General features: G+C 47.4%; 1 protein-coding gene across 1 annotated transcript in view; it reads left to right on the forward strand.

The window, feature by feature from the left end:
* AGAP1 (ArfGAP with GTPase domain, ankyrin repeat and PH domain 1) overlaps positions 1–18,572 on the forward strand; it is a 580,109-nt gene that overhangs the window by 266,072 nt on the left and 295,465 nt on the right. The window contains exons 7-8 of the mRNA XM_007463919.1: positions 11,853–11,980; positions 14,039–14,194. Coding sequence (XP_007463981.1) covers positions 11,853–11,980; positions 14,039–14,194 — 284 coding nt within the window. The remainder of the gene's footprint in view (positions 1–11,852; positions 11,981–14,038; positions 14,195–18,572) is intronic.

The raw sequence follows: 18,572 nt of genomic DNA on the forward strand, positions 1-18,572 counted from the left end.
GCCTCAGGGCGGGGAGGCGCGGGGTCCCCAAAAAAAAAAAAAAAAGGGGGGGGGGGATCTAAAAGGTGAGTCCTGTAGCCTTCCTGGTGCAGAAAAAATGGTGAGGAACTTCAGATGAAAGCATCCAGGGTGCGCCGCCACCTTCAGTGGGTGTCAGAAACATCTCTGCTCTGGGATCATCAGCTTTCTCCGCGAGGCAGCTTGATGAGTTGAGAAGAAGTGACAGGTTCATTTCTCCCCCTCTTTGTTTAAGCCATTTATCTTTTAGATCCTTGTCTGCCATCTAAATTGTATTGCCAATTTATTGGGATCTTCACTTGCCTTGTCTTGAAAGACACTGATTTGCATCCAACTTGAGAATAAGGGAGAGAGAAAGTTAATCATCTCTTGGCCTCTCGAACAGATTTGCACTGGGTTTAATTGTAGCATTTGAAATGTTTTCTAGTCCGAGTCTAGGTGCAGCTCTGTGTTCACCTGGGTCTTGGCGAGAATATCACAGTGCCCCAGTCCGGAAAGCTTCGCTCTTTGAAAGATCTTTAATTTATGCTTTGGGCACATCTTTCTACATTTGCGATTAACCTAAGCTACGTCCCTTGCTTTTTAAACCCTGCTGGCTTGTATTAATTGATTATTCATTAAGCGGAGTCATAGTAATGAGTGCTCAGTGAGCACTGAGTAGGTGGTACTCACTCTTGTAATCTTTTGCAGCACATCAGAGTAAAGCTCTAGGGTCAGGGTGACCAGTGGCGTTCCAGCCCCTGCCCAGGTCTCTGCACCTGTCAGGGGTACCAGCTCCCGCCTCCTGGAATCTCCCTTTGCTGATGCTCAGAGCCCACGGCCAGCAGCAGCCCCCTCACTGCTCCTGGCTTGTACGTTCTCAGACTCCTTATCTTGTCCTGGCTCAGGACTGCGCCAACGGGCACACATGCACCCTTTGCTGCTGCTTCTGCGGCCGCATGCACACCACGGTTTTCTGTTTCATCAGGGCCTGCCCTCATCCAGTTCTGATCACTGCCGGTTCCTCAGGCAGGACACTTTGATGTGCTTTGTGCTCCTGGTCACGCTTCCAAATTTTTCCTGCTTTTTAAAAATTAAAATAAAAATTGAAATAGTTGATTTACAATACTGTGTTAGTTTCAGGTATACAGCATAGCAATTCAGTTATGCATATATATTCTTCAGATTCTCTTTCCTCATATGTTATTACAAAATATCAAGTAGAGTTCCCTGTGCTATATATATAGTAGGTCCTTGTTGGTTATCTGTTATATAGGAGTGTGTATCTGTTAATCCCAAACTCCAAATTTATCCCTCCTCAATCCCCCTTTCCCCAAATTTTTCTTGCTTTTTATGATTCCTCAGTGTCTATGTAGTATATTCACAATTCATCAATATTTCCCTCTTGAAAATTATCCCCACTTTGATGTCACAAATACACAGCTCTCTTCAGGGCGCTGTCAAAGCCCCGCAGCTGGTCCTGTGCCTGACACACTAGTTGAGGAAGGAGGCAGGTGCTGAACCTGAAACACTGGTGCGGAGTGAGAGGTTTGCGGCTTCTCCGCTAAGATTGCCAAGTGCTGCTTCTTGAGACCTTAGTGAAAGAAGTCATGGAGGCTGTGTGACCATCTCTTCTGAAGGGCGCTCTCACCGCAAGCGTGTAAGGCCTCCTGGTCCCTGGTTCCTCAGTGGTGTGGCCGGCAGGCCGGTGTGGACCCCACCGTCTCCCACATCTGACAGATTGCCAGGCACATACTAGCTGCTCCAAGATGTGATGAAGGACCAGATCTGAGTGAGGGCGGCCAGAGAGCAGAGGGAAGACGCCGCCCCTGACCCATGGAAGGGAAAAGCCAGCTCTGCCTGTTAAACTTAAGAGGGCAGACTCGTGGCAGGACTGAGAGTGTCCTAGGACCAGCCTGGGTCACTGGCATCGATGCTGCACCCTCTGGCTCATGCACGCCTGGCAGGTGTCATCCTGGTCTCACCTGTGCCCAAGGGGAGGCAGGGGAAGGAGGGGCGGAGCCCAGATGTCTCTTTCCCCCCATTAGCCCTTCTGAAAGTCACCGCTCAGGTCTGTGGTGCTCATTTCCGTTTGGAGACCCTGGAGGCCCCCCTGGATCCAAGCAGCACAGGCACAAGTGTGTGCTGGGTGCCTCGGATTTGTCCGGAGCATGAACCCATCCCTGAGTGGGGGCCCTGATTCTCCAGGCGTCCACCAGGCATCGGATTTGTGCCAGATGCTGGGTAGTATCATGTTCTTTCCTTTACGCTCGGAGACGAAAACCTGGAGTCTGCACAGTGATGGAGAGGTGATGTTGTGAAGGTCTTAGATGAGGGTGCTGGTGGGGTCAGCAGGCTGGAGAAGGTACAGCAATGTGGGCGGTGCTGAGGGAGGACCTGGCAGCACGAGGGGAGGGAGGGCAGAGGGACTGGAGGACCCCTCAGTGTCTGCAGGTAGCATCAGGAGTCTGGAATTGACCATCTGCTGGGCGTCCTGACGGTGCACAGGACCACTGGAGCCTGCGATGCCATCCCTGAGGGGACTCCAGGCAGTGCTGAATGGAATGCCTTCCTTCCTTCCAGCGGAGAAACGCTGACTGAAGCAGAGTCCAGCCCTAGAAGTGCCACGTCCAGACTGGCCACAGGCAACACCAACTGAAGGACATTTGACAATATGGTGTTGGGATATGTTGAAACTTATTTTTTTGGAGAGCAGTGAATGTTCAAAATCCTCTGCGTGTGGACGCAGGAACCCTGTGTCCTTCGGAGGCCTAGAACCCCAGCAGGTGGTGAGTGTCCTGGTGCCTGCTGCCCGCCAGCCGAACATCTGGGGCCGCTGGGACCCAGAGCTTCCCGTTGGCAACTCCACTTTGGGACTTGGTTTTAAGAGAAAATTGTGCTGTGAAGAAACGCATGAAAAAGGGATGTGGGTTTCTGGCAGGATGATTTGATGTTCCCCTGCCACAAAGAATAACTTTACATCAGAATTAGGTACATGTATAAAACACGTTGGATAGACCGTGTTTATTTCAGCATATGAGTTTTTAAACATTTTATGTTTAAAAACTCTTGCACTTTCTCTGGGAGGAAAAGGGAAATCCAGCTGCCTGGGACATGGGAGAAATTTCCACTCATTGTGAAATTAATGTCAGCAGCCATGACTTTGCTCCATCCTGAAGGTAACTGTTTATTACAGTCGGCATTTAAATCCCCCGATTAATAGGAGCAATTAAACAATAGCTTCATTTCTAGCAAATCATTTCTAGCAAATTAACGACCCTAATAGGTAATTGCGACATAAATGAAGATAAATTTGTTTTAATACAATGAGATAAAAAGAATACAGGCAAGAACGGAATCTCAGATTAAGAATTCAGAGTTCATTACTTCACGGAAAACTTGGAAGCTTCGCTAGAAGAAATGAAAGAGAATTTGGCTTTTTAACCATGGCTTGTCTTGGCCTAGAGGGTTTTTTAAAAAATATAATAGAAATGTCATATTTTGTGCTCAGGTACACAAGGTAAGGGCACAGGGGTTTTGGCAGAGCTTCTCATTAGGTTTTCACTGACAAGGAACCAAAAAACAAATGCATGGGAGAGTGTTTCCTTTTCATGCACCCCTAAATTCATTTTATGACCTGTTCAGTTACAGGGTATGTTTCCTTCCTTAATAATATTTGTTACAATTAGGAAACTATTCTGATGGTTTATAGTTTGTCCTGATGAAACGTGGAAGTGGTCAAGCCAGGCCTGTTTTTAGAGTGATAAACGTGTCCATACGAAGGATGGTTTGGAAGGGGACAAGTCAGCTTCGGAGAGAGCAGTTGGGTGATTTTAAAGGTAGTGGCAAAAAAGATGAAAGCTTTGCTAGAACAAAGATACTGAGTTTCTCCTTGCGGGTCGCCATGCCGACAGGAAGATCTAACACACGTTAAAGAACAGGGGCAGCCTGTCTTTCTAAGGAAGCTGGGCATATACTCAGAATTAGGAACTGTAACTTAGAATAGGTTAAATGTCCAAATCTGCTTTGAAAGTTTTTAAACTATGGGGGTTTAGCTAACACTACATCAGTGAGCTCATGTACCCTTAGAATAACGACTTTTGGTAGCTTTGAATCGTCAGATGACGCGTAATCAGCCTAGAATTCTATAGCCCTTGAAAATATTAATCATGTGTAAGGGTAGAGTAACAGCAGTCTGAGACACGAGAGTCTCAAAACAGAATATCAGAGAGCCGGGGTCCTGCGTATAGACTACGGCCGCTTGGTCACAGTCCCCCAAATCCCCGCCCACCCTGCGCCCACTCCCCCCCCGCCCCCCCATGCTTGCTTTCTCCACTGTCCAGGTAGAGATCACCTGCATCTTGCAAACTACACAGACCAGGTGTCCTTCCAACTCCTGGATCTCGTCACTGGCCCATGAATAGCTTTGACGGCTCCCTGTTGCCTTAAGGATACGATCCGCACTTTGCATACGGGATCCTTAAACATGTGCTTTCCAGGTGCTTCTCCACCCCTGCTTCTCATGTCCTCACCCCATCCCCATTGTTGATGCATCTGTTCGTTCATTGACGCAGTTGGTGAGTGCTGGTTGAATGTCAAGTACATGTTGACCCTAGGAAGGTAAATGAAGCATCCTGTCTAGCATTTTCAGAGTCATGTGGAGGTCCGTGGAATTGGCCCATTGTCTTGGAACGTGAGCTGACTGTATTTTCCAATTGGCGGCTCAGTTTGGCAGGATCTCCACAGGTGTGTGGGCCAGGCAGGGCTGTGGGTCCCTGTGGTTCACTCATTGTCACTAATCATCACACAACCCGAGAGGCCTTTGAGAAGACCCCTCTCCCCACTCCCCGCCTCCCTCTCTTTTTCATCTTAATGGTTTTTCTGGCATAGCTTCCTCTATTCCCAAAACGTTATATGAAAACAAATCTAGGAGATGGGTATAGGGTTACCAACAACACAGACTACACCTCCTTTAACGTTCATTAACTTTGAGAAAAGTTCCACTTCAAACTTTTTTTCATTCCTAAGTCACAAATTCAGAACTACCTAGATAATTTGGTAATTAATTTCTACTTAATTAACAGGATAGTTTAATGATCACTCAACGGTAATTTAAAACTGAGTTGAGACATTCGGGGACCTTTTATTTGTTACTGGAAAATTTACAGTCCCTGGTGGTTTTCATTTTTTATGGGGATTTGCCTGGTAAGCCCTCCAAGGTTCTAATGGAAGAGCCTTTCAGTGCAAAGACAGTTAATGTTACATTTGGGTGGTAGCACCAAAAATAGAAATAGAACAATGGCGTGAACCCCAATCTCAAATTGTGCTTTTAAAATATTTTTGTGGAGCAAAAGTAGAGTCTCATGCTAGTTGATTTTCATTAAGTGTGTCTATTATAAACGTTTAAAATATGACTGTAATAGATTTATCATTCATACTTAAATTCCTATCTAACGTTGTTTACGCAGAACTGCCACCCCGTATTGGCCCCAGTGGGCTACATAGAGCTTTTCCTAGTAGCTGAAGGATCGTCCTCTTCCTCAGATGGCCTGATTCACACCAAGTTTCTATTTGGCATCGAACTGGGACTCTACGTCATCAGTCAGGTGTACATGCTTCCACAGTGCCATCCTGAGCTGCAGACCCCACTTCTCCCCGGGCCCCCGAGTCACCCGCTCCTCAGTGCAGCCTGAGGACGCGGGGCTCAGCTCTGCTCATTCCAGAAGGGGCCGTGCCGCTCGTACAGCAGGGCTCACATAGCGGAAGCTGTTGTCGTATGGGGCGTCACGATGGGGAATGTTCAAAAGCAGATCATTACAAAGCTGGTTGATGACTTAAATCTCCTCTGCCTCAGTGAACTGGGGCAAAAGGGACGTGAAAGGGCAGCCAGTTTGCTGCCTGACGGAGAAGGCTCTGCTCCTTCAGGACCTGCACAGGGAGAAGGTTGGGTCGTAGGAGCCGAGTAAATAAGGAGTGAAGAAAGGATGGGGCAACAGGGACCACCCAGCGGAGCGCTTGAGCAGTTCTCAGTGGTCCCGTCTCTGGTGAAACTTTGGAGCTATTGACGTGGGATGCAGAGGACCTTGCTCCTGGCTTGGAAGCTGCATGAGGCTAGAGACCAGGTCGCATGCCTCTTCCCCTGTCTTCCCTTCCTTCTCTGGGCCCATAGGTGGCTCTTCAGATGTTTCTGTTAATTGACTTAATTCAAGTAAATCATTTAAACCAGAGAAGACATCTTGCTGATTAAATTACTAACACTCATTGGACTTTACCAAGAATGTCATAATCGTTAATGAAATTTTAAAAAGCTTAATTTAAGTGCTTAATTGTGGACGTTACCGATGCCAGGTGGTACCACGCAAGAGGAGTGTCAGAGATACCCCCGCCCTGTAAGTAGAGATCAGGAGGCCAGGACCTGATGTGAATGATGACGTGTCTGGTTTGGGATTATTACATAATCGCTTATTGTACAATATGCCTGTGCACCAGGCACTAGGGATTCGGGGCTGAAAAGTAGAATTGCAGCTCTTCAGCGTGGCCCTGACTGTGCATGTATGTGTGCGTGTGTGCGTATGTGTGTGTGTAAATGTGCACTGGTTCTCAGTCAAGGCCTGGGTGAAATACGGAGCTGGTTGTGTTAGCACCTTTGGTATTTGGGATGCAGGGTCTCCACAGAGGAACCTGATGGTTAGAGAGGAAGGCTTGCCTAGGAGAAGTGATGCTCGAGATACGGATTCTGAGAAGGAATTGGCCATGAAGAGAAGGGGAAGCATGTCTGGGCCGTGGTGGCAACTTGTGTAACAGGATTCAGAGAGCACACGTTGTGGCATCTGCAGTGGGTTCTGTCCGGCTCGGAAGTGGGCAGTGAGCCCGGGGGCCGGCAGCGAGGCTGGAGTGGGGCCGTGTCCGGTTGGGCAGGGACCCTTGTCCTCCCTGGGGTTCGGAACCCGTTAAGGAATAAGACCCTGGAAGATCGGATGACTACTTTTTATTGGTAAAGCTGTCCTGGGAAATGAAGCTTATCTGGGCTTCCTTCTGTGGAAACCAGAATCAGACAGACTTGCCCGTATGGTTCCAGGCAGCGTGGGAGCCCCAGACTGAAGGGATGGAGAAGGGACAGCCTGTCCCAAGCTGGCCATCACCTAAGTCACTTGTCAGTGGGTCGGACCTTCCCTGGAGGGCTTGGGAAGAGGCCAGGAGTGTCTGGGTCGTGGGAGCTGGGATCCATGGGAAGTGATAACAGGAGGGGAGAATCCACCCCTCCCAAGCGTGCAAGAGCCCCATTTTGCTGAGAAATTTCGGTTCTGACATCTGTCTGGTGACGGGAGCGTTTGCAGAACTTTGAGCGGGACAAGGCCCGTGAGAGTCACCTTTGCGGAGGTCGCCCTGCAGTGTGACCCTTGAGTGGCAGTGAGGAGAGGACAGCTTTGGAAGCTGCTTCAGAAACCAGCCACGGGCAGACGAGGTTAGGGTCAAGGCATTGGCAGTGAGGGTGAACTGAAGAGAAATTCTGGTGGCAGAATCGATCTATTCTGGCTCCTCTGTCCCTGCCCTGGGGTTGCTCGGGTGGTGCGGAGTTAGAGGCGAGGCCCAGGTTGGGACACTGAGGTGCATCCAAGGGCAGGTGTGGCGTTGGTTATGGGATACACGGTTCTGGAAGCAGGAAGGGCACAAAGCAAGGCTACATATAGATTTGGGAGCCATAGGCATGGAGAGAAAAGGGCCAAAGAAGGAAGCCTAGAAGCACCCACATTCAAAGAACCGGTGAAGGAGGTTGAGAAAGAGGTTCCAGCCAGGGGAGGAAACCCAGGAAAGTCAGCGTCATGGGAGGAGGAACCATCAGCGGTGCCTAGCGCGGCCCAGAGGCCAAGAAGGATGCGCCTGGCCTCCAGTTGGTCACGAGCGACCTTGGCAATGGCAGGTCCAGCCGAGGGGATGGAGGCGGAAGCCGGGTTGCAATGGTCAGCAGAGCAAGGGAGAGTCTGTGAGGGGACAGGGCCAAGGGGTACACAGTCCCTGTCCTGGGAGCCGTAGAGTCTGGGAGTGTGCTTCCTTGCCAGGTGGCAGTGTTTGGAGCCGTCACGGGGGCCGACAGAATGTCTGAACCCCTGTTCTGCTGCCGGTGCCCCCTCTGCCTTGTTTTCCTCAACCGCGAGGATTAAATGACTCAGTAGACGGGAAGTGCAGACCGCTGGCCCATCGTTCAGATGTAAGGGACAAAGAAGAGGGGGGAGAGGGAGGGGAGGGGCACGCCCCTAGTTACCTGGTGAGAGGTGGGCCTGACTCCCTTGGTGTGACCAGATTCGTTCTTTCTGCTCCTCCTTTAGTGCAAATGATTTGGGAAACAAAGCGGAAGCAGAAATCGGGCATTAGGCCAGGATTTAATGAGGTCTTATTTGCGAGCTATCTGAGAGTCTTATCTTTACACACTAATTAAAAGGTGCCATTTATCATCTGTCCAATAGAGAATTTAAAATTTGTGGGGAAAGTAAATGTGTAACTCGCTTTTCTTGTTGCTTAAGTTTGTAAATAAACTTCTTTCTAGGTGAAGAATGGAAATAGGTTTATGAAAGTATACTTAAGGGTACAGCTAAAAAAGAATGATCTCAGAGTCATCACCCAGGTCAGGAAGGGGCCACTGCCAGCCCCCAGGAGCCCCTCATGCCTCTCCCAGGCACCAGCAGTTTGCTTGCTTGGTTTTGAAGTTTCTACAGTGTAATTATAGATATGGTTGAAGGGGCTCGTTAAAGGGTATGTTTTACCTATTACCCAAATAAAATTTCAAAATTGTGGAGGGAGTGATATTCATTATTCATTCATTCATTCCATCATTCATTCATACTTGAAGGTATTTGAACAGTTTTTGCCTTCCAGTTTTACTGAGATATAATAAAATATCTATGTAAAATAGATACAGAATTAAAGAAATAGAAGTTTTTTACCTTTGATGAGAACTGCTAGGGTTTACGCCCCTAACAACTTCCATGTATAACCTACAGCTGTGTTAACTATTGTGACTTTATCATGCACGTTACATCCCTAGGAAGTGACTTTTAAAATGACACCAAGTACTAGCATTGCCATATCAGGTTAATGAAATTGGCGGGGTGTCTGGTAAAAGAGCAGACATTTTCCGTATCTGCCAACGACAGCATTTCAGACGTAGGCTTAGCGCCTCGGGCAACCAAAATAAGAAAAACATCACCCCTCGATGATAAAGAGTCCAGATTCTTTTAAGGAATCTCAAGTGATTGTGTTTGTTTTCTCATTCGTGCATTGCATGTATTTATATAAAATACGTGACGTGTTCATTTGTGGAATGATCCAATGCAGACAGAAACTCAGTGATTATAAAAATTTCCCAGCCAGTGTAATCTGGGGTGTAAGTAATATTCATGTTCTAAGTCTCCTGACATTTAAATGTTCCAAGTATCAGGAAAAGTTGATGATTATAGTTACAAGAGAATAGTGCCTCCCTGCCCCTGGCGTCCCGTTTCCCTTGAGTTGTTATTGGGGCGGGGGGGCCCTTCCACTCGCACAGCCCAGCCCAGCCCTGTGGCCCGCAGTGGGCCGGGGGCTTTTCACTGTGGGGGAGAAGGCGGCCCAGCCTTACAAAACAGTCCCCTTGTCTCCTTTTCCTTCTTAAGTCAGATACTACCCCCACTTTTATGGGTGATCCTGTAACTCCTAAAGCAGTCTATGTATTTTAGAACAAAATATTTGTAACTCATTTCCTTTCTTCCATGTGTGTGTAGACATAAAAATTATGGGGAAATACAACAAATAGGGTTGAAGGTTCTAGTTAAATTTTTAAGAATGCTACCAGTTATTAGCAGTTGTGACTTCGGGTTTTTTTTTTTTTAATAAATGTGGCCAAGCAATAAGTCAGTGGAGTGGACCGAAGAACCGTAGTACTTGACGTGTGGTTCACGCTTTGCACAGCCCCATTCTGTGAGAGGGTTTAATGGGAAAAGGTTCTCTCCGCCCATGAACTTGCTCTTTTAGCCTCCACGTGGGAAGGAGGGAACATTGATTTGCATTTGGAGTTTCATAAAATGAGGATTTTAATAACATATTTGACTTGTCTTAGAAAGTTTCTCAAATCTCCCCTTAGAGTAGAAAACACTTACAGAAAATGTCTATGAAGTTCTCCCACCAGCTTCGCCCTGTTTAATTCTGACATTTGTGTTTTTACGATGAGATTTAAGGTGAAAGTCAGTATGGTCATCCGACTGAATAGTGACTCTGAGGCCAGGAGTAGTTGAACACACAGAAAAAACCTTTTGCTCTTTTTCAGGAAAAAAAAAAAGAAAAAAATAGAAGTAAATTGGCAGTCACCCAGACAATCATGATTTTAAGTTAATTTACTTTTGGTTTGGGGATTTCAGTTCATCTATAAGACACACGTTTTGCGGCTGTTGGAATCTGATCTTAGGTTTTAGTTTTGAGTTCACATAATGATTTTTAAAATATTCTAATGTGCGTCTTCAAAGACCCCAGATCGATACGCCAATGGTTTTGAAATGACAGAGTGTTGCGATATTCCTCTGTAATTTAAACGTGATTAGCTGATGAAGGTTTTGATCAATACACTACGGGAAGATAAATTAATTGATATCATCCTTTCAGGATGATTAGAGGCCTATCGGAGGTGGGATGTAACTAATGAAGCTGCTTATTCATCTCTGTGAGCCATTTTTTATATATTGCATTTTCACTTAATCGTATTTATACTATCATTCATTTACGTGAAAGCCATAAGCTGTGGACAGACCAGTTCCTTATTAAAATTATGTTCATTTGGAAAAGAAATTATCTGCGGACACTGTGTGTGCTCCTTCTCTAACATAAGCTATTGCTAGGGACAGTGGTGTGTTTTCCTTTGCGTGGGTATTTTTTAAATCAGCAACCTGTCTGGACAAAGATAAGGATTGAATATCATTGAACTTAATTACAGCTATTCCCCAAAGACACACATCTGTTCAAATAAAAGCTGTAGTTATTCTCCTGTAGTGACACCTATTGGTGTAGGAAGAGTTTTCTAATCGTTGACTTCCTTTCCAGCCAAATCCAATATGCTTTGTCAGCCAGCCTATTTGCCAAGAGAAGTTATGGCTGGTTGAATTTAGATTTGTATTGATTAAGATAAACTCCCAATGTGTATAGCCGTATATTTAAGTAAAAAACATCTTTGACATAATTACATGTCCTTGAATATAATTCTATGCAGTAGCCTGCAAAAAAAGAGATTTTTCATTTTCCAAAGAGTTTGGTTTAAATTACCCTGTCTTATTTAGGATTATTTTTGCTGCAAGTAACTGGGGGGAAAGTCCTATTATTAGAATAATTTAAACAAGATGGGTGTGTATTTTTGTGTTTTACATATAAAGCGTCTGAGGTTTGCGCAAGGCTGCCGAGCCAGAGGCCTAGCCCCTAGAAGGGGCTTGTGTCCCACCAAATGTGGCTTCCTTCTGCAAGATCGCTTCCAGAGCTACAGCCAACATATGTGCTTTTTACATAGCAAGAAGGAAAAAGACATAAGGAAGAAATGGGCCAGGGGCAGCTCTCTCAAGGATGTTTCCTGGATGCCGCCATGTGACCCTCCCGCTGCCATCCCATTGGCCAGAGCTTGCTTGCATGGCCACATTTAGCTGGGGTGCAAGGGGATGGACCGGAGGAAGCTCCAGGAAATGTCACATCTATTCTGGTAGTCCTGTGCCCAACTAAAAATCAGGAATTCTATTACCGCGGATGAAAAGAATAGTGGATAACGGAGACAGCCCTCGGTCTCTGCCACATTCCCTCTGTTTGGAAACCAGCCTCACATAGACTTCTTCTGTCTTCCTGTCCCCTAGTTGCCCAGAAGATTGTTGCCACGAGGAAGAAGCAGCAGCTGTCCATCGGGCCCTGCAAGTCCCTACCCAACTCTCCGAGCCACTCATCTGTCTGTTCGGCACAGGTGTCTGCCGTGCACATCAGCCAGGTATGTTGGTCCCGTGAGAGGTTGGACTGAAAAGCAGGTCAGAACCCAGGAGGACACACCTGCCAAATAGTGCTCTCAGCCAGCTCCGAGGTGATTTTTTTTTTTTCTTTTCAACTTTATAAATAACAGCATGTCGGTAATTGACTTAACATCTCCTTCAGAAACTGCTGTGGCCAAGTGGTTTTTATGGGAACCATTCTTTAATATTCCCTGTCTTCACGCTGCCTGTGTTATGAGGCATGCTGGCTGGAATGGAGGTGCGGGGTGTGCACTGCCGTCTCTGCTGTTGATTTTTTTTTTTTTTTTTTTTTTTTTTCGTGTATTCACTGGCTTCTTAGATTTCTTCTGTGGCTTGCCTGTTTGTATCTTTTGCCTAATTTTCTATTGAGTTATTTATCTCATCAATCTGTAGTTTGTTTGTTTCTACATATACATTCTGGATACTAGTCTTCTCTTATTTATAAGCTATGTCTGTTCAGGTCCTCCAAGAAGCAGACACCAAGAGGAAATTGGAAGTGCAAGACAATTATTGGGGGTCAATGCTTCTGAAGGGTAATGGGAAAAGGAACAGGAGTGGTTGGGAAGAATCTTCAGATGCCAATGCAGCTCTTGATACCTGAGGAGGCATCAGCAGGCGGATTCTCAACCAGTGCGCCACCAGGGAAGCCCTCTGCTGTTGATTTAAATGACCCCACGTTGGTCCTCATTCTCATCTGCTTGTAGGTTGGGCAGTTGTGGGTGAATCTCAGTGGCTAATCCTACAATATGCTTCAATCTGGTAGCAGCCCTCAGTTATAATTCCCGTCTCCTGTAGGCCCTGGGGAAACTAGTATCTTTCCATTGCAACATTTTGCTGTTTACTTGGGAGCAAACAATATAACTGTCACTTTGAAAAACCTAACCAAAAACCCAGTAAGGAACTGTTGGCTTATTTTTGCCTGCCCGTGTGTCCTCGGTTAGCATTTCTTAGGCGGGTGTTATATTGGCACTCTTTAAAGAGATGTAGTGAGAAGGTTTGGTATCGTGCTTTTGGTAGCTTGAAGAGTCAGGAAGTGCGTTTACAGTAGGGTCCTGTGCAGGCACGCTCAAGGATGTTAAATCCCACTCTAGGCATCTGTAATTCTCTCTGAATCTTGAAATGTCTTCCAGAAGCTTTCACATTTCCAAGAGGTCATTTTCTTTTTTTTTTTTTTTTTTTTTAAATGAATTTTTATGGGAGCCTAGTTGATTTACAATGTTGTGTTAGTTTCAGGTGTACGGCAAAGTGAATCAGTTATACATATACATATATCCACTCTTTTTTAGATTCTTTTCCCATATAGGTCATTACAGAGTACTGAGAGGAGTTCCCTGTGCTATACAGTAGGTTTGTATTAGTTATCTATTTTTATATATAGTAGTGTGTATATGTCAGTCTCAGTCTTCCAATTTATCCCTTCAAGAGGTCATTTTCAAAATGTGAGTTTTGGTTCTACTGGGCAAAATTGCACTCTTTCTCCTTCTAATCTGGAGCAGTGAAGGGACTGTAGCAACCACTTGGTTCAACCAACCCCTTCCCTTTTCAGAGGAAATAGAAAATAATGACATTTTAACTCTCAGATTTTTTAACATCTTTATTGGAGTATAATTGCTTTACAGTGGTGTGTTAGTTTCTGCTGTACAACAAAGTGAATCAGCTGTACGTATACATATATCCCCATATCCCCTCCCTCTTGCGTCTCCTTCCCACCCGCCCTATCCCACCCCTCTAGGTGGTCACAAAGCACCGAGCAGACCTCCCTGCGCTATGCGGCTGCTTCCCACTGGCATGTTTTACACTTGGTAGTGTATAAGATCAAACGAAAGAGACTTCTCTGTCTTAAGTCACTTTTCTTAGACAAAACGCTGCTGAGCTGATCGGTCTGTTCTAGGATGAAACGGTGCCTGCTTGATGCTGATCCCACCGGCCGGGCCGCGCCTCCATGCAACTTGCTGACTTGTGGGTTATGACCCCACGCAGGTGGCGGGTTAGGCTCCTGGAGCGTGTCCTAACAAAACCTTGGCTTTCAATCATTACAGACAAGTAACGGAGGCGGGAGTCTGAGCGACTATTCCTCCTCTGTCCCGTCCACGCCCAGCACCAGCCAAAAGGAGCTGCGTATCGACGTACCGCCCGCGGCCAACACGCCCACGCCCGTCCGCAAGCAGTCCAAGCGCCGGTCCAACCTCTTCACCGTGAGTGTCCCCCCGGAGGGCGGGGGGTGGGGGGGAATCGGAGCGTGGTTCCTGCTCACCTAGCAGTCCTCTGGCCGCCAGGTGGCTCAGCGACAGGTGTAGCATCCAAACCAAATTAACGAGAAGAGTGTTGAGTTCTGTGGAAGTCTCAGAAAATTACAGGATGCCAAGATGGAGGTGTTGAGCAAAGTGGGACTTCCTCAGTTGCAGGGAGTCCTGACATGTGTCAGAAATGAAGAGCAAGGGGTTTGTATAAAGGTCTCTGTCATCCTGTGACTTTCTTGGTCTCTAGCTAAAGACTTGTCACATTAGATACATGGAGCTGACACACTCTGCCAGAATTCCCCAAACGTGTGCATCAAGCCTTTCAGATGAGATGTATAAAGCCATATCAATGCACAGACCCCCTTCTCCTCAGGCTGGAGCACTGAGGACTTAGCTCAGGGTCTTTAGCAGCTCAGAGACAGAAGCCAGTCCACTTGGACTTTTCTTCGGAACCATCTGCAGAGCATTTTAAAACTCTCCATCAGCTCTCAGGGCTCAGGTTTACGAACTCAGAATCTGTGCATGGGGCCCAGGTGTGTGTAGTTTTTAAAAGTTCCCTGGGCAGTTGGGACGCAGAGAACCCCTGAACTACAGAGGACACACAGCAGACATTACCAATCAATCAGGGAAGGCTTTGCAGTGGAGCCCAGAACTCGGGGCCACAGAACTCCAGGCAGAGCTGCTACTGCTGTGTGACTGGAGTCATTTGATTTGAGAAGAACACTTTCCCTCCTGGGACTAGGTCTGTGCATTACAAGCATATGCTTGCAGAGCAGGGGTTCTCAACCAGGCGGTTTTGCACTCCCAGAAATTCGGCCATTTCTGGAGAAAGTTTGAATTGTCTCAGCTCGGGGGTGGGAGTGGGTGTGGTCCTGCAGGCATCTAGTCTGCATAGCAACCATGGAGCTGCTAAACATCCTGCGATGCACAGGCCAGCCCCACAACAAAGAGGTCTCCAGCCACCAGTGTCAGGGTGCCCTGTTGTAAACCACTTGACTTCTCCTCTTGGTTGATTATCGCTGACTTAGATGCAAAGAAGTTCAGTATTTCCTGGCTTAAACTGAAGGAAGATTCTGCAGGGGTGGCCGCAAGTCTCTTATCTGACCCACTGCCCTTACTTGGAGATGGCGTTCTTTCTTCCTTGTTTGTTTGTTTGTTTGTTTTTTCCTTTGGCGGCACTGCGAGGCTTGTGGGATCTTAGTTCCCCCACCAGGGATTGAACCCGTGCCCTCGGCAGTGAAACCAAGGAGTCCTAACCACTGGACCGCCAGGGAATTCCCTGAAGATGGCGTTCTTGGTGGTGAACGAGGCTACCGAGTACGATAGATGCCCCATCCCTTTCCCACCACGTTCATAACAGTTTTCCCATCAGATAAGTCTTTAGTGCCAAGGTCTGTTGCCAACGGTGGACACCCCCTCCTCACAGCTCTCCCCTTCCCTTTGCTCTCTGCCTTGTGCCATGTGAGTGCTGCCAGATGCTTCTATTGGAGGGCCAGAGTGAGGATCAGACGGGCTCAGACCCGGTCCTGCACTGCCAGCAGCTGCTTGACCTTGGGCAACTTACTTAATCTGCCTGAGCTGGAAACAACGGTAGTTGTGGTGAGGCTGCTAAGAAGATTCCCTGTAGGGGTGAAGAGTCTTTGTGGCCTTTGCTTTCATTTTTATCTCACCACCACGAATGTTATGGAATGATTTCTCTTAATGCATAAGCAAAAGTAGTTGTTGCGCTCTTGGTGGCGCAGTGGTTAAGAACCCGCCTGCCAATGCAGGGAACACGGGTTCGAGCCCTGGTCCGGGAAGATCCCACATGCCGCGGAGCAGCTAAGCCCGTGCACCACAGCTACTGAGCCTGTGCTCTAGAGCCTGCGAGCCACAACTGCTGAAGGCTGCGCACCAAGAGCCCGTGCTCTGCAACAAGAGAAGCCACCGCGATGAGAAGCTCGCACACCGCAACAAAGAGCAGCCCCCGCTCGCCGCAACTGGAGAAAGCCCGCACTTGGCAACGAAGACCCAACGCAGCCAAAAGTAAATTAATTTAAAAAAGAAAGAAAGAAAGAAAGTCGTTGTAGGGCTGTGTAATAGATTGGGAGGGAGGTAATTAGGTGTCTGCAAAATACAGGTGAATATCTGATATGCGTAAATCTGTACATGAATAAGATGCTTTACTGTGGAATTTCTTCAGACATACCGAGAATAACAGCAGTCGCCTAAGCAGCACTTCTGGCTTATCCAACACCTGTAACACTTCTGTACGCCCAGGTTGGGTCTTCCAGTTGAGAAGGTGTCACCTCACAGAACAGGCTGTGCACTGACTCATGGCTTAGTGGAACTGAGAAGCCCATTGCCGAAGATGCAGAGAGACTGGGCTGTGAGCAGGGCACCAGTGTAGCGGGGAGGGGCGGGGGCTCTTGAATGTGGACCAGAGTATCTTCTGTATCTTTGCCGCTCCTTCTAGGGTGTGGCGGGAAGAGGGAACACCCAGGCTCACGACACCTTCTAAGGGTCACCTTTCCTGGTCACTGGCTTTGGTTTCTGTTCAAGGTGAGAGGTGAGAACCAGGAAGTCTCTTTAAAATGGGGCTGCTCTGGGCTTCCCTGGTGGCGCAGTGGTTGAGAGTCCGCCTGCCGATGCAGGGGACACGGGGTTCGTGCCCCGGTCCGGGAAGATGCCACATGCCGCGGAGTGGCTGGGTCCGTGGGCCATGGCCGCTGAGCCTGCGCGTCCGGAGCCTGTGCTCCGCAACGGGAGAGGCCACAACAGTGAGAGGCCCGCGTACCATTAAAAAAAAAAAAAAGGAAAAAGGAAAAAATGTGTCTGTTCGGACACGTGCCCACCCCCACCTTTTATAAGGGCAGCCCTGGGGTTGGCATGTGCCGGAAAATAGTGTCCCAGACCCTGCCCACTGGGCAACTGACAAAGGAGACAAGTTTAAGGCAGGAAGAAGCAAAGGCACGGTAACTCGGGTAATAAACGTTCCCTTCCCCTCTGCTGTCTGCGCAGCTGGGTTCTGTTTTCTATCAGGGATAGTGTTATGGGAGCTATAACCCACGTTCACGAGGAAGCGGATTAGAGACCGGGGGGCTCTGCCTGCCAGGAAGAGAGCGGAGACTGGAGCGAGGGGGCGCTCTCCCTGCTGCTGGAGCGGCGCACACGCACGCACCGCTGCCGCGTCCAGGCACCCGGGCAGAGGCCACTGGCGCAGCTGTCCAGGCCGGGTGGGGCCGTGCCGGAGCCAATAAGAACTCATCTGGGTGGGGCCGTGCCGGAGCCAATAAGAACTCACCCTCATTTATTGTGTCATAATTAACGTAGCTAGTGATGCGGCGGCCTGCCTGTGACCCTGTGCGGGATCAGTGCTTGATCTCTTTAAGTGCTGGAAAATGGTCTGAGAGTAGATACACCGTTTTAGAAATCGAATCCGGCTGCTCGGCTGTCATTAGCGGGAACAGGACTCGGGTCATGGAAAAAGCTAACCTCACGGCGGGTTTGCATCACGGCGTTCAGGGAAAGGACGGCTGAGCTCCTGTGTCTTCGTCATTACTGGATTTGGCATTGAACAAGACGATGACGGTGATGGTGGTGGTGCCGGGTGGGTGCTGTAGATTGAAGATCTTAGAAGTGTCAACTCCACTAGATGTCAGTGTCATCCAAGGAATGACAAGAAGCAAATTAATTTTGAAATTGTAGCCACTTAGGAAACTAAATTCTCCTTGTTACCGGTTTGCATCTATTCTTAAGTATGTAAAATTTCATAGACTCTTCATCCCTGGCGATTATTGGTAGTTACTGGCTTAAATTGGCAAAAGTGTATTTATTGAAAAGCGTGTATTAGGAGGACAGAAGTACCATATGCCAAACAATCCTAGTGAATAAAAGTCCACGCAGGCTGCGACAGTAATGCCCAGATGAGGGAGCATTGTCTTTGTTTATTAGACCCTCATAAAGAGGCCAGAGGTAATTAAGTAGTACACACACCATTTTTCAAATAACGTGCTTATGAATTGTATAAACTTCGGATCCGATGACCTATAAAGGTACCACTCTGGGCTAACATTCTTCAGTCCCAGATGTTTCTGTTGGCATATACACATGTGCAGAAATAAGCAAAAATCTTAAGCAAAAATAAATCACACGCACCTTTTACAAAATAGTACAGACTTTAAAAAGTCTCTCCTGTAGTAGCAAATTATGTGTTACATTGGCGGTAGGAAGGGCACTTCACTGATAAAAAAGCTAAATTATATCCTATCTTATTTCTTTGAGGAAAAAATCATCGTTTTGAGAAAAGAAATATTCAAAGGCTATCTCCATTCACTTCCTGGTTCTGCAATGT

This window comes from Lipotes vexillifer, unplaced genomic scaffold (assembly GCF_000442215.2).
Source record: "Lipotes vexillifer unplaced genomic scaffold, Lipotes_vexillifer_v1.1 scaffold1215, whole genome shotgun sequence".
Taxonomy (NCBI): domain Eukaryota; kingdom Metazoa; phylum Chordata; class Mammalia; order Artiodactyla; family Lipotidae; genus Lipotes; species Lipotes vexillifer.